This window comes from Thunnus thynnus, chromosome 4, assembly GCF_963924715.1.
Source record: "Thunnus thynnus chromosome 4, fThuThy2.1, whole genome shotgun sequence".
Classification (NCBI taxonomy): domain Eukaryota; kingdom Metazoa; phylum Chordata; class Actinopteri; order Scombriformes; family Scombridae; genus Thunnus; species Thunnus thynnus.
In genome coordinates, this window is record NC_089520.1 from 23,769,671 (window position 1) to 23,781,969 (window position 12,299).

The 12,299-nt window shown below is 40.8% G+C and overlaps 1 protein-coding gene across 6 annotated transcripts in view; it reads left to right on the forward strand.

Annotated features, from left to right (window-relative positions):
* Positions 1–12,299, forward strand: part of ppfia4 (PTPRF interacting protein alpha 4) — a 58,755-nt gene that overhangs the window by 35,949 nt on the left and 10,507 nt on the right. For all 6 annotated transcript variants that reach the window (XM_067587746.1, XM_067587747.1, XM_067587751.1 and 3 more), the window contains exons 3-14: positions 1,449–1,550; positions 1,709–1,873; positions 5,290–5,364; positions 6,060–6,131; positions 7,504–7,725; positions 8,024–8,158; positions 8,911–9,045; positions 9,194–9,277; positions 10,049–10,180; positions 10,322–10,384; positions 11,474–11,565; positions 11,691–11,820. In XM_067587746.1, the coding sequence (XP_067443847.1) occupies positions 1,449–1,550; positions 1,709–1,873; positions 5,290–5,364; positions 6,060–6,131; positions 7,504–7,725; positions 8,024–8,158; positions 8,911–9,045; positions 9,194–9,277; positions 10,049–10,180; positions 10,322–10,384; positions 11,474–11,565; positions 11,691–11,820 (1,407 nt within the window). The remainder of the gene's footprint in view (positions 1–1,448; positions 1,551–1,708; positions 1,874–5,289; positions 5,365–6,059; positions 6,132–7,503; positions 7,726–8,023; positions 8,159–8,910; positions 9,046–9,193; positions 9,278–10,048; positions 10,181–10,321; positions 10,385–11,473; positions 11,566–11,690; positions 11,821–12,299) is intronic.

Consider the following 12,299-nt stretch of genomic DNA (forward strand, 5'->3'; position numbering starts at 1 on the left):
TAGCTGTGTTTAGCACAAAGACTAGAAATGCTGAGAAACAGCTAGCCTGGCTCTTTTCAAAGATAACAAAATCCACCTACTAGCACCTCTAAAGTTCACTCATTAAAAAACAAGATATAAGGACTTAATTAGTGAGCCAGGGTAGCTGTTTCCATTTGTTTCCAGTCTTTGTGCTTAACTAAGTTAAGCTTTGCTTGGCTGGTGTGTTTGTGGTGTTCCAGCTGACATGGGGGAGGTACAGAGAGAGATTTAATTGTCATGTTTGGGTGAACTCTCCCTTCAAATCTTAGGAAGTCCTTGTTCCATAATGCCTCATAGCATTATATATTCATGCCTACAATGCATGAATACAATTATTTGATGTTACTTTGTTGCCAAAATTACTCCATGTTAGTATGTTATTGTCCAAGAGTTCAATAACATCTTAGAGGCGCATCTGTTCCTGTGCTGTGCCACAAGTTTGCATAAAGTGACTGAATGCTACACTGAAAATTGCTTCCCACCCAACACCCAACCCACCAGAAACCATTGCGGTCTGACTTAAAGTCATTCATCAGTCAAGCTTTTCAAATGTGGCTACTGTACAAAGGACATCTGGAGTGCTGCAAGTGCTTAAAAGCTTCAGTGAAGTGCATAGACGTCTGTCAACATCGAGGAGTGTGACAAATGAGCATCAATAAATCCAATAGCTCTCAAGTGAAATACAAGAATTTATTTCGAATAATCTGGTCTTAATTTAAGTCCTACCATCATTGGGAGCTATATTTCTTGAATGTGTCTGCTTGTTAAAAATAATAAGATGCCCAGTTCTCATTGTTGTCACACAGCAATTTAACTGTATTTGTTTTTTTAAACAATGTAATGAAAGCAGCATTGATCTGACCATCAAAATATACTGTATGTTTAGACATTCTTTTAAACCTCATCATATAATTTATAAAGCTTATATATCACTTCCTGTTGTGCTTGCTGCTACACATGTATGGTTTAAAAAATGTCCCAGAGGTGGGCAGTGAGGTGGGCAGGTTGGTGCAGCTGAGGTTGTGTTTATGCAGATCAGATAGGACGGTGCAATTTTGGTCCCTAGTTTGTCATGGAAATGCGCTTTTATATTTCCACCAGCTCTGACCACCTCTTATCGCAGGTGCACAGAAAACATTTCCCAAACAGCATCTCTTGGACAAGTTTACTTTTAGGAGAAGCTGGACTGGACTGTCTAGACTATCTAATACTGCCCCAACTTCACCTGCTGATAAAGTATTCCTCCTCCAATGTACTCACTGAGTGCTGCTCACTGCAAGGAGTGTGCTTGTGCCCCTTGTCACCAAAATTGCAGAAGCTGGTCGGCCACACCCACATGTGTTTGCACCATGCGATTTGTGCTCACTTTCCCACTTTCAGTGATAAAGTATTAACCTCTGCATGGGTGTTTTGTGTGTGTTGTGTAGGAGTTTGCCACCCTGACGAAAGAGCTGAACATATGCCGGGAGCAGCTGCTTGAGAAAGAGGAGGAAATATCTGAACTGAAAGCTGAAAGGAACAACACCAGGGTATGTGTGTGTGTGTGTGTGTGTGAGTGAGCTTGTGCACATGCAAGTGCAAGTACAAGTGTGTCGTGATGTTGATGAAAACAAACAATGTTTCGATGCTGGAAATGAGTATTCTCTTCCATTGCGAATGCTTGTATTTGTGTGTGTGTGTGCTTTAGCTGCTGTTGGAGCACCTGGAGTGTCTGGTATCTCGTCACGAACGCAGTCTGAGGATGACAGTGGTGAAGAGACAGGCACCCCCTCCATCTGGAGTCTCCAGCGAGGTGGAGGTCCTCAAAGCTCTGAAGTCACTGTTTGAACACCACAAGGCTCTGGATGAAAAGGTGGACACACACAAACGCCTACACACACATATAAGGACTACAGTCTGTTCTAACAAATAAATTGCCTCATATTGTAACTTCACAACATAGTATTTTCATCTGTACAACAACAGTCATGTTAAAAAAGTTTGTCTTTTTAACAGAATTGTTATTCTCACACACTAATTAATCCTGATCAATTATAATTAGGGTGAAAGCTTTCACACTATTCTTTAAGTTTTATTATTCTTCCGTACGTCTTTTGCTTGACTACTACTTCTGCATACTTTTAGCTACAGAAACCATTCAAATATCAAAATGTTCAGCTCTCTAAGGATATTAATGCTGTGACTTTTCTTCTTTCTACCTTTTATACTTTTATAAAGTATCACAAAGTGACATCATGCATCTGGGTCTAGGCCTTCAAATTTTATCAAACACATAATTATCCAACTCCCACAGCTTCCACTCTACAAGCACAATTTATACATCCAAATGTAGACAAATTCATCCTCTCTCATCCAATGTTACTTCAATGGAAATAGGACTCACAGTTTTTGAATAAATTGCCTAAAATGCAGAGAGTGCTGTATAAAAGTCTCATTGAGCTCTGTGTCAAAAACAGAGATGATGGTGACTTTTAACCTGGCACAGCTCCTTTATTTTAAATCATATGGACATATATCATACATCAGTCTTGCCAGCGAAGTCTTTGGTCGCTCAAACTGATTTTTTGACTAATTTTGGCATAGGGGCTGAATATTCCAATGGATATGAATGTGGGTGCTGGTCTCACCCCTGGCACAGAGGGGCCCTGTCACCATAGCAACCTGTGATTCATGCTGCGCCCAAAATCTCATACTATGCACTACATACTCATTATGTGTTCTATCATTCAACATACTTTTGTGTAAATAAACAGTAGTGTGTATCTTTTCAGAGGCATTGAGCTGAGGTTGGAGACATGTAACCATGGTAGCCCAGGCCAACCTCACCTCTACCAACATGTGCAATACTAATTAAAAAAATATATTACGCCTAGCAAAGTGAAACCTCATACTTACACTTAAATTGAAGCATTATTGACTTTACGCCAGAGCTGCTTTGGTCACTGACATTGTCTGTTATGGTGTTGTTGTTGTCGTCAGTACTGCATTGCATTGTATTTTATTATGATTTATATGCAATTGCCTTACTATTGGTTTCATACTAATGTTTCGGACATACTAAAATATCTCACATACTGTTTTAGCATACTAAGTAGCATGTTAGTACGGAATTTCAAGATGCAACCTCAGTCTCGGCAGAAACTGACACACCTGTCTGTGATTGGCTAATTTGACAGTTAAATACTCAGTCTACACACTTCACACACACACACACACACACACACACACACACACACACACACACACACACACACACACACACACACACACAGTGTCATTTCCAATTTTCAAAATAAAAGCCCAAGATGGTAACTATTATAATAGGAAAACCTCCAACGGTCACTGTATGTTAACAGGGATGGATCTAGTTTTTTAAAATAAAAGCCCCAGAAGGCAATTGTATCTTAACAGGGAACTCAGGCTGTCTTTCAAAATAAAAGCCCCAATAGAGTAACTGTATCTTAACAGGAAGCTCAGGATGAGGCTTGTTTTTTCAAAATCTCCCAACAATCACTGATCACAGTGCTTATAGTTCAGCTCTTGTCAGGGCTTAGACCTCAGCTGATGTTTTTTTCTTTATTCCAACAAATACAATTAAAGGAAACTTCAACTCCTCAGTACACTTAAGGTCATTTAAGTCCTTGCTCTAAAACTCCCATTTGAACTTCTTTCATTGCTTACTTTATATTTTGCATCCTTCATCCCTTTCCTACTTTTCCAACTATTCATACCGCTTCAGCTGCTTTTTCATGTAATTTCAATTCTTATCTGCTGATTCATACTCCATTCAAATCTTAAAATGTTCGTCATCTTTCATACATTAGGAGTTTCATTCAACTTTTAAGTCCCATTTGTACTTTTTGAAAATATTCAACACAGCTGATTGAGATTTCCTAATCTGACTCAACCATTTCCCACTTTTCCAACTCATTCATACTCCTTCATCCAAATTAAAGCCAGCAATCCAGTTTAGCGTCAGCCTTTCAACAGCCAGCATTCACACCACAATTTCCTCAGAAATTGCCTTTTCTAGTTTCCTGTTTGTTCTCTCATCTTATTGGCGATTTTCTGTATTTTTATTATTGTCAACAAATCAAATGTGCAGAGCCAAACCAACAATGAATTGGTCCTACTTACAAGTATTGTGCATGTATCCAAAGCCTGATATATCAGCCTCTGTTGTTGTCCCAAAACTATTAAATGCCAGTGAGCCACTCTGCTGCACTGAGTGACCTGTTCCTTCGCCACAAAGAGTGTGATTGCATTTTTTTTTTTTAAAACGTAGTTTCTTGTAAGGTAGGTGCCACTGCACACGCGTGGGAACACCGTTCCGTTTACAGAGCTTCGCTAGCTCGTTGTGCTTACATACCCGTATGACCCCCAAAAAAGGCTCTTTGTAAGAGAGGTTAATAACATAATTCAAAAAGCCAAGGAGTAGCAGAAAAAACAATAATTTTTATTTTCATTACTTCTTTTATTTAAAATAAGTGGTAACAGAAGAATGATGGGCGGGCCAAAATTTAAAAAAGGAAGGAAAGCCACCCAGAATTAAACCTAACAGAAATAAATCTATGAAAACAGGACTACCAGACCCATAATAACAAAGAATTAACAAAAGAAAGGAATTAATTCAAACTGGTCACATCTCAGAATGCTGCTGCTGAGGCCAGGAGGAAAAAGAGAATGAGCCAAGCCCCCTCTGTAGGCTTTCCCCAATCAGGCCAGACCAGGTACACCTGAAGGGAAAAAGCACAGAACACTCATTAGATTCAGACGAGATGCACATTATAACCAGCAGGGGGGAGCGCGTAACAATATCACAGCCTCTTGACTTTGTACTGAAGTTCTTTGAGAAATTTACAGTGTAGTACAAAGTCAAGAGGTTTACAATAAGAAAAATATAGAAAATCGCCAGCCATATTCTTAAAGCTTCGATTAATGAACCTCAGCACTTCCTGTAGTAGTTTCAGCCTAAAGGCTTTATGCACTGTGAATAATGAAAGGCTTTTAATATGAAACAAATGGAAAGAGTGTTGAGTTTTCATTAATAGCAAACAGAAGCAACAGCAAATTAAGGAGGAGTAGGAACAGATCAATAAAAAGAAGAAATGATACAATATTTTTATGACAGCAGATATGAGAATTTTTTAGTATTTTAGCTATTATAAAATACATGTTTTCCCCTTCATTTGAAGTAAATAAGCCTTTGCCAGGTTTAAAATCTCTTCCTAAATTATCCACACTGTGTGTTCTTGGTGTGTTTGTCAGGTGCGTGAGAGGCTTCGGGTGGCTCTGGAGAGGGTGGCCACCCTGGAGGGACAGCTAGCAGCTACCACACAAGAGGTGGGGTGTACGAATGTGTATGTGCGTGTGTGTGTGTGTGTGTGTGTGTGTGTGTGTGTGTGTGTGTGTGTGTGTGTGTGTGTGTGTGTGTGTGCGTGTGTATGTGACTGTGCGTGTGTTCCTATGTGTGATTATTTGTAAGTGAAACATCTGTTCAGTCCCTAGCAAACATCTGTTGAAGCCTCCAGTCTAATCTGATATACGCTTCAAGTGTCACACTGGGTGAGAGGCTCTGTCTTCTCAGCCCCTCTGTTCACACACACACACACACACATGCACACTGGCACATACAAACTCACCTTCATCTATTTGAAAATGTCATTAAAGAAATGATTCTAAAGATAAAATTATGCTAAATATTCACAGCAGGCTCAGTTAAAGCAGCTGGTTATATAAGATATCAAGTTAAAGCTGTTAAGTTGCACTGATCTCACAGTTTTATTAGAGGAGCAGACACTTACTGAAGCAAACCCATCTCCTCCTCTATTCTGAGTATATTTCATATTTTTAGTTATGTAAAATACGAGAGAGCTTGATGTCTGTAGCCGGCTGGCAGCCGGAGAGATAGGCTTTCCTTTGGGAGGCTGAGTTTTGTTCTTGGATTCACTAAGAGAAAAGAGAACATAGTAAATGTGTGAGTTTGCTCATGCTGTTTTTTTGTTGTTGCTTTTTTTTCTTTTTAATCTACACTGCAGTTGAACATGGTGAAACAAAGGAAGGACAATGACTCAGTGGAGCGAACAGATGGATCCAAACCTACATGGAAGGTCTTCCTGGCTGTGTGATTGTTTTTCTGCTCTGTGCTTTATTTTATGTCTGCCTATAATATTTGTCTGTCTGGCTGTTGGTCACTTTCTTTGCATCTCCTTTCTGTCTTTCTTCCACACATTAACACATCTGCTCACACACACATACAGTATGCATGGCAGGTAAATCCTCCTTTACCTTTCTGATAGTTATAATATGTTAGCTGCTCTAACTCTCTGTTTGAGCTCTGTCCTCCCTGGTTTAAGGCCAGCCCTGAAATGAGCGCATATTATGCAACTGTGTCTGTGTCCGTCTGCAGGGAGTAACAAACCTCCCAGTGATTAAACATCAGAAACGGTTTGTATTTAGATGGAACTCCCCTTTCCCAAGGAAAAACCGTTTAAGATCCATTTATTTCATTCCTGGAGAAAGCAAAAGTGTCAATATATTTTTATTAAAGGAATAATTAAACTTGAAAAATCGAGTTAAGAGAGGATGAAAGCAGGCAGATAACTGTATCAAAGAATGACCACAGAGAGCGAGAAGGAGAAGATGAAGAGAGAATTGGCTATAGAGCGTTAAGAGGAAAAGTGCGAAGTGTGAACTGTCCAAACACACACTCTGTCAGGATCCATCCATCTACGTTTCCCCGCTGCTCCGCCAACAGTCACCGTCCCCATGATGTAACAGCCGGTGCCATTTAGGGGATGTTTTTACTCTAAACTCCTTAAAACTACAATGACAGAGTGTGCTCTTTCAGCAGGAAGAGAAGCCCAAACCAATAATAGCTAATGGCCATGTCGTACCCGATTAGTGCTACATATTGTCAGTCAGATGGGGGTGTACAATACTATTTTCAAAGTCCCCGGGAGTGAAGCTAATGAGAGTTTTCTATGGCTAAACTGGAATTATGCACAATTGCAAATCACCAGGTGCGTTTTATTACACAGCCTCAGACCATTTAGGCCTATTTCCCCCAGTTTTTGTGTGTATATATTTCTGTAAGGTATTCATGAGCAGGCAAAATGGGAACATGAGGGAGTGGAGGGGGGTCCTACTAACTTTGGCTGCCCACTGTGTTGCCTGTCTGAATGGGTGTCCCTGAAGGTTTGTTTAATTAAGGCCCTGGAATTAACTTCACTTTGAGCTGTGAAGAGAAAAGAAACAACATCAAAACAACAACATGGCAGCCTAACCTCACACAATCCATCCCCATATGCAAAAAATCCCAACACTTTATTTTCTAGGTCATCCAACTTTATCAGCTCTCCAACAACTCTCATCACCATCCACCCATAGCATGTACATTTATATTTGTAAAATCTATGTAATGCAGATTTTTTTGTGAGAATGTATCTACATATCCATTAATTGTGTATGTCCACCTTACAGAGACTGCCCAACGGCTCCATAGACGCTCACGATGACAGCAGCCGGGTGTCTGAGCTCCAAGAGCTGCTGGACAGAACCAATAAGGAACTGGCCCAGAGCCGCGAGCACTCCGCCACGCTTAACGCCCGCATGGCCGAGCTTGAGGCTGAGCTCACAAATGCACGCAGAGAACTGAGTCGCAGCGAGGAGCTGTCAATCAAACAACAGAGGGAACAAAGAGAGGTGAGAGTAAAGGATGTAGTAAAGATAAATGTGCTTTTGTTATGGAGCAAGCACAGTGGACAGCAAAACAGTGGGCAAAAAAGCTTTTTAAGTGAAAAGCTAAAAAAGTTGCATTTTGCTGTAGTTTTGTAGTTGATAGTGGCCAATTTTAACATATTGCTATATTATGAAATTTTTGAAATTATCATAATTAGCAACACTCTAGGTTCTGGCTTTGGGCCTCACCAGGCACACTGGTGTAACCTTTTCTGCTTTTCACACACTTTTCCTGTTGTTGCTGTTTTTCCTGCGCCCACAGAGAGAGGATATGGAGGAGAGGATAACAACGCTAGAGAAACGCTACCTGGCTGCCCAGCGGGAAACAACACACATCCACGACCTCAACGACAAATTAGAGAATGAACTGGCCACAAAGGACTCCCTGCACAGACAGGTAACATACACACAACAACACTAGCTATACAGGGTTTAAAAGATAGCAGTGTACATAATGAGCCATCATTATTATTCAAAATACTTTGTGATAATTGTTTAAAAAAGGTAACTTGAAATGAATGATGGCTGCCTCGCTTAATGTTACCCTTTGTTACATTAAACTAAGCTGAATTTAAGCATAGAGTCTGAAAAACAACAAACGCAACAATACAGTGAACTGCTCTGTCACAAGTCAGGCAATGAAACCTGACATGAATGACTAAATCATTATTTATAAATGTGCTGTGTCATTATTCTGAATGTTAAGGCTTCCTTGAATGTGTTACAATCCTAATGTGTTGCAGAGTTACACTAAAAATGGCAAATGTATCTTGATGCAAGGTGACATATGAGTTATAGATTCAGGCTAATGCGCTCTCTCTTTCTCTCTTGCCACATTTTAATATTTCATGCCCCAACCATGTTAACCACAATAAAGCCAAGATAGTGAATTGAGTAATCAAGTGGGTTTTATTTCAATGTATTTAAGATGTTGAAGAATTTTCCATGGGGTGAGTGATGTCTAGAAACATCCTCCTCAAAGGTTCATGTGTAGTTCAAGGTGAATCTGAGTTCAGCTCTACGTGGGGAATACCAGCAAGCAACAAGAACATCCTCCATTTGTGCCCATGTGTCGTATCCTTGCTGCTCACCGAGTATGTGCGTGTGTGTGTGTCTGTGTGTGTGTGTGTGTGTGTGTGTGTGTGTCAGAGTGAGGAGAAGGTGCGCCAGCTGCAGGAGATGCTGGAGATGGCAGAGCAGAGGCTGGCTCAGACCATGAGGAAGGCTGAGACCCTGCCAGAGGTGGAAGCTGAACTGGCACAGAGAGTGGCAGCGCTCTCCAAGGTAACACACACACCAACACACACACACACACAGTCGTTGAAACCACAGCAAAGAATAAAATAAGAGTAATATAGCAGCAGACAGACATACTGTATAGTTATGGAGCTTATAGAGGCAGTTGTATTTATATAAGTGTCTCCCTCTGCAGGCCGAAGAGCGTCATGGCAACGTTGAGGAGAGGCTCAGACAGCTGGAGTCACAACTGGAGGAGAAGAACCAAGAGCTGGGAAGGGTGTGTGTGTGTGTGTGTGTGTGTGTGCACCAGCCCTGCAGGGTCTCTCTGACCTCTCACTATGATGTGTGTATGTGTGTGTGTGCGTGCATGTGTGTGTGTGTGTGTGTGTGTATGTGGACTGATGCTTCACATTAATTGGACGCCTCAACTCTTGGCTCTGTGCTCCCTCATGCATACACGTACTGTACAGTACATACACAAACACACAGGACACACACACACACATCTTTTTTTCTGGTGCACTGTTGCATGAATTTGTACCAAATCCACATATCTTTCCTGCAACACATTCTCCCTCCCTCCCCCCCCCCCCGCCAAAAGACTGATTGGCTGCTATCTTTAGACTGAATAATTCATGCAAGGCTAATTTCTCTCTTTCTCTGTGAGATCTCATGACTATATTTAGTTGGAGGAGCTCTCTGAGGATGCAGATGTGTGTTTATGTGTGTCTGTGTTACTGTAATTCACTTTAATGAAATTACTGTAGTATACATATTAAGCATGGCCCTTCTCATTTAAGAGAAGGCATTTAACCCTTTTGTCATCACCTCTTAAATGACTGTAATTAAATCATTCCAGCTGTGAGATTCAAGACCTACTGTGTATCTGGCAGCTGGTGATCTTGGGCTAAATACACACTTCATCCTTTAATCCATGCAGAGATGCTTGATTAGCTGCATGCATAAATACACACAAATGGAGTCTGTGTCAAAGACAAAATTTGATGATGTCATTCCCCCCCGTCTGGTTCTCTCTCTCTATCATCAGGCTCGTCAGAGGGAGAAAATGAATGAGGAGCACAACAAGCGTTTATCTGACACCGTGGATCGTCTGCTCACTGAGTCCAATGAAAGACTGCAGCTTCATTTGAAAGAACGCATGGCTGCACTGGAGGACAAGGCAAGGCCTGAACACACACACACACATTCATCTCAGCAGCAGCTGATATTGCCTCACAAAACAAATTAATATACAGCACAACACATGCTCTACTTAGAGCACAGATTTGTTTTGACACGGTCTTCTGACTTTTTTGTCTAGAACTCCCTCATTCAAGACCTTGAGAACTGCCAGAAACAGCTTGAAGAGTTCCACCACACCAGGGTCAGTAAGCTTTAAATCAATCACATAACCACGGAAAACGCTGCCATGTCCTCACTCCCAGCTGATAGACCCCATAATCATCGATGGAATGTAACTAATATCTGTACTTGAATATTTCCATTTTATGCTACTTTGTATTTCTACTCCACTATATTTCAGAGAGTTGTATGTTTTATCTCACTACATTTATTTTACAGCTATACTAGTTACCTTGCGTCATCCCAGCTGGTTGCTTAGCAACCCCATTGTAACAACAAGACTCATAGAAGTCACTACTTCCTGCCAAGATATATACACAGTCTGTTCTTGGCCTTGCTATGACTATTAAGGAGAGCTAATGTCTGTGACCTGTATGATGAGGGTCACATGATCACATGAGGCATCAGTTATCAGTTTTCAATAATTATACCCACTGAAATGTATCCATTACTACCTTTTTTAAATGAAATAAACCCACGGTCAGTGTGGTTTCTTAGATAACATTATAGCTTGCACAGCCAGTAGGAAACATAGCATAGTACTTAGTACTAGCTTGGGTATCCCCTTTGGTCACATGACTCTCATCTTGCAGGTCATTGCCCCTGTCGAGAGTCTCCCAGTCCAGCACATAACTCCTTGCAAAACCACAAATTGTCATTTTTACACTTTTTGTACAGATTAAAAAACAAGATATGATGTGTTTGTTACCTTTGGACAGGGGCAGGCTAGCTGTTTCCTCTGTTTTCTTTATGCTAAGCTAAGCTAACTGGCTGCTGGCTGTAGCTTCATACAGAACAGACAGTCTTCTCATTCAAGCCCATCAGTGTATTTCCCAAAATGTAGAACTAATCCATTAATACATAAGTAATGATTAACTAATATTCAAATGGCCATTCTTCTGTATAGGCAACTTTTACTTACTCTTAAGTACATGTTACTGATAATATGTCTGCACTTTCACTTAAGTAAAATTTGGAATCCTGGACTTTACTTTTACTCCTTACTTTTACTTGTAATCGAGTACTTTCATAGTAGTAGTGCTTCTTTCACTTAAGTGACAATTCTGAATATGTGTTTCATCACTACCTATAACCCCCCTCGCTCTCACAGGAACGGCTGATTGGAGAGATTGAGAAGCTGAGAAATGAGATTGACCATTTGAAACGCCGCAGCGGGGCGTTTGGAGATGGAACTCACCCTCGGTATGCAATGACATACACCTCCCCCACACATTCTCTCGCTCTGTCTCTGAAATTCCTACTCTAAGATAACACTAGAGTGTATACATTATTGATGATGGTGTTCTGTTGTTTGTATATAATCTCAGGTCTCACCTGGGTAGTTCCAGCGACCTTCGCTACTCTGTGGTGGAGGGCCAAGATGGCCACTACAGCACAACTGTGATCAGGCGGGCACAGAAGGGCAGACTGTCAGCGCTACGAGATGACCCAAACAAGGTGCTAATAATGTGTTTATCAGGCCAAAACGCTCTCACAATTCCTCACATACACATACACTAAGCGGGATGGCCAACTTACAGATCACAAGATCACGTGTCAGCTTTCTTCTAACCACATACAGCTCCTTATCAATGCTTTATCCAAGCTCATGTCTGCTTTGCTAATAAGTGTCAGTGCTTGGCTGTTGTATAATAAGGCCCAGTGGGTTTCATGCAGTGATCTTCATGCCTAACTTACCATTCTCTACTAACTTCTCTGTCTCTGTCTCTCTTTCACCTGCTGAAATGGACATGCTGTCTGATGTAAGTTCCCTGTTCATCCATTTCTTCTCATAACTGGCCACCTACAAACTACACTATAAATGTCACATTGTATTTTTACATGTATACATATAATCAGGATTCTCCCATGTATTGTATTCCATATGTACATTCATTTACGATTGAAAAAGGATAAAAGTGTGTATTTTATTTAAC